This window comes from Pipistrellus kuhlii, unplaced genomic scaffold (assembly GCF_014108245.1).
Source record: "Pipistrellus kuhlii isolate mPipKuh1 unplaced genomic scaffold, mPipKuh1.p scaffold_m20_p_5, whole genome shotgun sequence".
NCBI classification, from domain to species: domain Eukaryota; kingdom Metazoa; phylum Chordata; class Mammalia; order Chiroptera; family Vespertilionidae; genus Pipistrellus; species Pipistrellus kuhlii.
Genome location: NW_023425551.1, coordinates 78028174 through 78035366, shown reverse-complemented (window position 1 = coordinate 78035366; position 7193 = coordinate 78028174). Strand labels below are relative to the sequence as shown.

At 64.3% G+C, this 7193-nt stretch overlaps 1 protein-coding gene across 4 annotated transcripts in view; it reads right to left on the bottom strand.

Moving 5' to 3' along the window:
* Positions 1-4891: 4891 nt before the first annotated feature.
* BTBD9 (BTB domain containing 9) overlaps positions 4892-7193 on the bottom strand; it is a 397317-nt gene continuing 395015 nt past the window's right edge. For all 4 annotated transcript variants that reach the window (XM_036414400.2, XM_036414401.2, XM_036414399.2 and 1 more), the window contains exon 11: positions 4892-5362. In XM_036414400.2, coding sequence (XP_036270293.1) covers positions 5174-5362 — 189 coding nt within the window. In that variant the 3' untranslated portion in view covers positions 4892-5173. The remainder of the gene's footprint in view (positions 5363-7193) is intronic.

Sequence of the window (7193 nt, the reverse complement as noted above, 5' to 3'; positions counted from 1 at the left end):
ACTCACCACCAGGTGCCCGTCCCTCAGCCCTCGCGGTCTCATCTCCGGGCTCCACCGGGCACCAGGGCTCAGCCTGGGCCCGTCTCTCCCCTGCGTGATCCCTCCCGGCTCCAGAGGCACCGGGAGGTGACCCAGGTCTTCCCCACCCCGGCCCAGCTCCGCTGCTCTAGGGTCCCGAAGGCCGGGCGCTTTGTGGGAACCGGACCGCAGCCCTCCCTCCACCGCCCCCCCCCCCCGCCCCCACGGCCGGGCGCATGCACCCACGTGGCACCTTACCAGGTCCCCAGCTTCTGTGGGCGCTGATAGAGGAACCCCACCTCTGAGGCCCGCACCGACCCCAAAGGCACCGTGTGACCAGAATCGTTCACAGCCAAGGCCCGTCACCCTGAGGTGCTCCTGTCACTCCCACACCCTCCAGGCCTCTCCCCTGACTTTGGCAGGCGCTGGAGGGCCGGTGCCCTGGGGACCTTTGCCGGAGAGGCAGGCCCTGGTCAGCGCTCTGCCACCACCGTCACCCCCGTCCCACTGACGGGGCTGCTGACCAGCGCAGGGACTCCCCATTGCTGTGAGGGTGCAGCTTCCCCTCCTCCCTGTCAGGTGCAGCACAAGCAGTAAACCCGGAACCAGAGCTACAAGCTGCCCCCTGCCGCCCCAACCCCTCCCACACGCCCCCAGGGCCGGACATGGTGACCTCACCCCGACGCCGACCCTGGGGCTCACGTGGCAGGAAGAGGCTACTTGGAGGCAGAGGGACGGGCTGTCAGTCAATGCCACCAGGTTCCCAGGGCCGGGCCCACCCAGAGGCCTCTCTCACCTGCCGTCCCCCCCTCCCCTCCCCTTCCAGGGCGACATGTCTGCTCTGTGCCGCCCACCCCCTCAGGGCCGCCCCCTGGTGGGCAGGAGCCCGGGCCCGCGGAGGCAGGTGCAGGCCTCACCTCCCGCTCAGGGCTGTAAACGGGATGCACATGGCAAGTGCAGGGACTTTTACCACAAATTGCAGGGGGGTGACTGGGTCTTAGGGGAGGCCCCTGGGGAGAACGTCAGTTCTTAACAAAGGGGCGAGGCTGAGGTGGGCCCCTCAGTCCAGCTCGGTGAGGCACAGAGGAGGTGCAGGCCCAGGGCAGGACTGGAGCGAGCCAGGGGGCGGCACCCTTGCCCCTTCTGCCAGGTTAGAACATTATTCCCTGAGATTACCTTAATAATCAGTGAGTCATTTAAAAACCCGGTTCTATTCCAACCAGGACGCAGGGGCTCACCTGGCCCCCATGTGCCTGCTCCCACCCCACCCCCAGGGGAGGCAGGTGCTTGGGGGGGGGGGACTCAGTCACCCGTTGGCGGAGGTGGTCCCAGGCCCAGGGCAGTGCACGGCCCCTCCAGCCAGAGAAAACCAGACGGAAACCAGAGCCCGTCCTCTCCTCCACAGCCCTGCAGTGCTGCCGGCTCAGGAGGCTGCTCTCCCCTGCCAGCCCCTTCTCGCCAGCTTCCCCATTCCTCTGCTCACCTCCAGGCTCCGGATCCTCACCTGCAGCCAGGTGTGAGGGCACCTTCCGGGAGGTGCCTGCATTCTCTCTCAACTGCCCCTCCGCGTCCCAGAACCCTCACTCCAGCGCCTGAGGCCTTCGGATGTAACAGTCACAAAGCCCAGGCGGCACAGACCACACATCTCAGTTCCCGGGGCCTCGAGCGAGCTCAGGCTGCAGCCGGAGCCGTGGCCGGGCCGGCTCGCACGTTCAGGGCTGCGGCCCCGGCCACGGCAGCTGCTGGGCCCCGGCCACCAGGGCAGCATCAGGGACCTGCCACCCACAGGAAGGCAGGTATGGGGAACCCCGGAAAGCGAACACCAATGAGGAAAAGCTCCTGGAAGGAGACAATTTAATGCCCTCCCCCCCCCCCCGACTCCTTCCTCTCCGGTCCAAAGGCTGTTCCCTCAGCGACGGGGACACGCCCGCTACTGCGAGTGGCCGGGCCGAGGCGCTGCTTTTTATCGCGCGGCCCTTTCCTCCCCGGTCTCCGGAGGGATAAGTGATGACCATTCTGTTATCTTCTAAATTAAATAAAGGTGAAGCTGCCTGGGCAGCAGCCGTCCACACAGCAGTTTAGCAATTGGGGCGACAGCGTAACTACTGGGCAATTTTTTGCACAATTCAAAACTCATTTTTTTTTTCTTGCCAAGGAATCAGTCTAACAAACACCCCACTGTTGCTGAAATAATGTATTTCCCAGCTCTTCTAGGAATAAAACACTTTTAATGTATTTGTCATTAAATAAGATTTTTAAAGTGACAATTGAAAGAGCGATTGAGAAGAGTCCCACATCCATCGTGGGCTCATGGTTCTAATGTCAGAAACAGAACAGAAAAAGCACTGAGACACGAAAACTGTGTTGTGTGTGTGGATGGCTGTGTTACACCTACACCTGCTTCACGGCGGCAGTTTGAGTAGCACCTTGATGAGGTGTCCCCCCGCCCCCGGCCCTGGCAGAGGGGCCCGAACCGTCCTCCCTCCTCCACAGGAGGCTGGGACCCCTCCTCCCTCCTCCACTGGAGGCTGGGACCCCTCCTCCCTCCTCCACTGGAGGCTGGGACCCCTCCTCCCTCCACTGGAGGCTGGGACCCCTCCTCCCTCCACTGGAGGCTGGGACCCCTCCTCCCTCCACTGGAGGCTGGGACCCCTCCTCCCTCCTCCCTCCTCCACTGGAGGCTGGGACCCCTCCTCCCTCCTCCCTCCTCCACTGGAGGCTGGGACCCCTCCTCCCTCCTCCACAGGAGGCTGGGACCCCTCCTCCCTCCTCCACAGGAGGCTGGGACCCCTCCTCCCTCCTCCACAGGAGGCTGGCAGCTGTCAGGTGCCTGAAGGCTCCTCCCTCAGCCCTCTCACTTCCAGGTGCCCTTGCCTGACCCGGGGTGGGGGAGTGGGGGTAGGAGGTGGCTACAAAGCTGTTGATTTAGTTTGTGATTGACAAGGGTCACAGTGACGGGCCAGAGATCACAAACGCCCCTGTCCACCTCCGCTGCGGGTCCAGCCTCACCGGGTCTTGCCTCAGCCTGGTCACCACCCAGGCCGTGTCCTCACACCAGCCCTGCCCTGCCCTGGCCCGGCCCAGGTCCTTCCTCAAACCGGGTGTCTGGGAACCCTCCCCGCTGAGTGCCGCCCAGCCTGCACCTGCACCCCGGAGGCCCCTGGTCTCCTGGCCGGGCCGCGGGGGGAGTCGGCCGCAGGCCCAGCCGCCCCGGAGAACGGCGGCCGCGCAGTCGTCTCCCTGGAGGTGCAGGCCTCGGGGGGCGTGTCTGCGCTGAAAGGCTGGGGGTCTCCAGCCCCTGCAGCCCCTCCCCGGCAGGAGGCCATCGGGAGGGCGGAGCCCCTGCCCGGCCCCAGGGGACAGCTGCACGGGACCTGCTGAGCTCCGGGCGCAGAGCGGTGCCCGTGCCCGGGAGGCCTCCCTGCCATGTCAGCAGACTGCCTCGGTTTCCCCTTCCTTCCCTTCATCCGATAGGAGGAGCGCTGAAGTGCCAGAGGTGGGGGGGGCAGGAGGGTAGGGTGGGGGGGTACAGAGACCACTCTCTCCAGACACCTAGGGCAGGTGTGGAAGGTGCACTCCAGGGGGCCTCCGGGAGGCAGCAGGGAGGGCAGTCTGGCGGGAAGGCCCGCTGGGTCCGATGCTCTGACAGCCTGTGCCCTTCGGGGGGAGCTGAGCAGCAGGCGGCACGCAGCCCTGGCCTGGCCGCGGGTGTGCTGTGGGCAGCGGGGCGACAGGCCCTGCGGCCACCCATGTCCCCGGGTCCACGCTGTGGGCTTCCCCTCTGGACAGGCGACGCCAGTTCCCGAGGCCGTGGACGGCGAGCCTCCGAAGGCGCCCGCACTCCCTGCTGCCTCCGCCGCCCAGTGAGGGTGCCGGTGGTGGGCGGGAACCACGCTCACGGGCCTGGGTGGGGCGGACAGCAGCACCGTGCCGTCCCACACGGGGGGAACGCGAGGGGCAGAGACTGGGAGCCCCACTCCCCTGGCCTGCTCCCCCCGTCCTTCATCCGACGCTACCCCACTGCCCTCAGTCACTCGGGACTTGGCTGCAGGAGAAAGCAGTGAGCCGCCCTGCTCTTTGTACCCCCAAACCACGGTGTCCTAAAGGCGCCAGAGAGAGGACCCCTGCAAGCACCCCCAAGGTCACAGGGTGCGCCCGCCTCTGCGGGTGCGGGAGCTTCCCGGAGCGGCCAGCCAAGGGAGACCACAGGGAGGAAACAGCGACAAGAATCGATGGAGGTACAAGGGGACCCAAATGGAGACACAACAGCGCTGGCCGAGCAGGCTGCGAGACATGGTGCAGCGAGGAGGAGGAGGAGGAGGAACAGGAGGAGGAGGAGGAGGAGGAGGAGGAACAGGAGGAGGAGGAGGAGGAGGAGGAGGAGGGAAGCGTCTCAGAACTGGAGGACAGAGGATGACCAGGGCTGCGCCAAGCCAGGCCTGCGTTCCTGCCTGCCCTGCCCTCCCCACAGGCGCAGCCCAGCGGGAGGTGTGCAGGTTCCACAGGCATCAGCATGTCATCAGCGGCGCACAGTGGGTGCTCCTGCCACCTCCCAAGGCAGACTCACCATGGAAGGACAGGTCCGAGACCTGGCAGCCGAGTGAGGGCCCGCCGCTCGGTGCCTGAGTTTTGTGAACTTTCTTGGAGGAGTGTCCCTGTCGCCCTGGAGACGCACATGCTCCTCGCTCCACCCCACGCTTAACCGTTCACAACTAAGGAAGGACGATCGGTGTCAAAGGGCTTAAAACAAGTGCTGTTGGGGCATTTCAGAAAGACCAGGACACCCCTGATCCAGCAAACAGGGAGTCACTAAAAGAAACAAGGACACCTCTGTCCAGCAAACAGGGAGTCACTGAAAGAAACAAAAAGCCAGTCAGTTGCCAGAGTGACGTGTTCATGAGCAGACACGAAGGAAACCATTTCTCACAGGGCGCCCCCAGGTCCGAGGGCCTGTGTGCCCGGCCCACCCACACGGGCGCCGGCCTGGGTGGACTGGAGAGGTAGGGTGTGAACTGGACGGATGGAGACTGGAGACCAGCCCGACCGGAACGAATGAGAACACAGCGGCCCTTCCTGTCCTTGGTTGCAAACCTGCTCCGTGTCCGCCTGAGCCAGGTCTGCTGCCCGCGGGCAGGGCGGGCAGGGGCAGAGCCCCTCACTGGTGCTGCCGGCCGGAGCGCGGGCCGGGGCTGGCGGGCAGGGAGCCGCCGCCGGGGGCCTGCAGCGCGCGGGGCTCGGGTGGCTGACCGGCGGGACGGGGGTCCCCTGTCCCCGGCTCCTCGCTGCTTTCCTCCTTCAGGCTGCTCTGCTGCTCCGGACACTCGAAGTGGACGCAGTGGAACACCTGGGGAGAGAAGGCACACGCGTGAGCGGCGGTCAGTGTCCGCCTGGGCTGCCGCCCGGCGGGGCCTGTCCTGCTCCCTGCCCGGCAGGGGCCCGGCGGCTGGGAGGCCGAGCACAGTCGGGAAAGCAGAGGAGCATGGAGGGCTGGCCCCGGACCGGGTCCTCTGGTGGCGGTTACTTGTCTCCGGAGCTCTTCTTGGCGCTTGGTTAAAAGTCTGTGGGGCATCGTGGACTATGGAAATGGGGGGAAGATGCTAAAAGCCTCTGCGCTGTGCACTTTCCACAGGTGACTCGTACGGTACGTGAGCTCTCAATGGGGTTACCTACAAAAGCCACAGGCATCCCCCAGAGGACCCCGCTCATCTCCTAGGGTACCAACCAGCCCCTCCCTCCCTGGCCGCCTCCGGGAAGGACTTCACCTGCCGTGCCTAGGCCAACCTGCAGCCAGAGCCTCCCCCGGAGGAGCCCCACCAGGACCACGTCACCGTGGAAGCAGCTCTGGGCTCTGCAGACAGGGCTCCCCGCAGCACAGCGCTCAGCCAGCGCGGGCCAGCCCGGGCCTGGCCCTGACCCCAGAGCAGCAGCAGGGCTGGGGAAGGGCTGTGACCCTGACCCTGACCCCAGAGCAGCAGCAGGGCTGGGGGAAGGGCTGTGACCCTGACCCTGACCCCCGAGCAGCAGCATGGCTGGGGGAAGGGCGTGTGTGTGACATGCCTGGTACAAAGCAGGAGGTCACGCTGGTGTGAGCTGGAGCGTGTGCAGGGGGCCCGGCCGAGGTGTGACCCGCACCCCCAGCGCAGAGTCCCCTCTCTGCAGGCTCCCGCTCTCGCTGGGCACCGCCCTGCACACAGTCTGGAGTACACGCATGCTGGGAGCTTTACGGAGATCCATGTCCAGATCCTCAAGTTGTTTTCTAAAATGGCCTGAGATTGTGACTCATGTAATTTTTAAAAGCATCACTGGAATTTTCCTGAATTATGAAAACATTTTCCAGCTGCCCTGGATGTACAGTTCCCACAATCACTTTCACATTTGCTCTGCCTTATTCAATGGGTTTGATTAAAATCCATTTTAGCAAATCATGTCATCAAACATTTATTCCTAATAATTAGTCCTGTCTTCTACCTTCTGTTTATTTTTTCTATCTCATATTAACAAAAATAACTAAACTTAAGAGCTATTTTATTTATCAACCTTAAGTAAATGTTCAAAGGATGCCATGTTTCCCCACAGCCCTGTCAGGAGACACACACAGAAGGCAGGCGGCCACTGAGGCCTTCAAAGCAGGGTCCGCTGGAGGGAGAGGGGGAGGGGGAGGGGGAAGTGGGGGGTGGGACAGGTGTTCCAGGTGCCAGACGTGGGGAGGAAGGAGATCTGAGCCGATGTGAGCAGCAAACCTAGGGCAGAAGGGCTGTCGGCTGGGGAGGGCTTTGGAGCAGGGGCCCTCCACGGCCTGCTCACCCCACGAAGCCACAGGCCCAGCCTGAGCCTCGTCCCACATGGAGACTGCGCGGTGGGAGTGTGTGTGCGGTGAGGTGGTGCAGGCAGACACTGGGGAAGACCCCGCGGAGGGAGGTCAGCTTGGCCCCCACGGCTTCCTCACCCAGGGGTTCAGCGGTGGGAGCTTCGCCCGCGAGGCCGCAGAGGCCAAGAGGCGGTGCTATGGTCCGCCACAAATGTGCTTTAGAGAAACGGGCACACATTGTTACTTGTTAGAGGTGAGGGAGGTCTAGATGGTGGGGTCCACCCGGAAGGTCCAGACCCGCAGGCTGAGAGGGCTGGCAAGCTCCCTGGGGAGGCCGAGGGGCCTGCAGCATCCAGCGGAGGCAGAG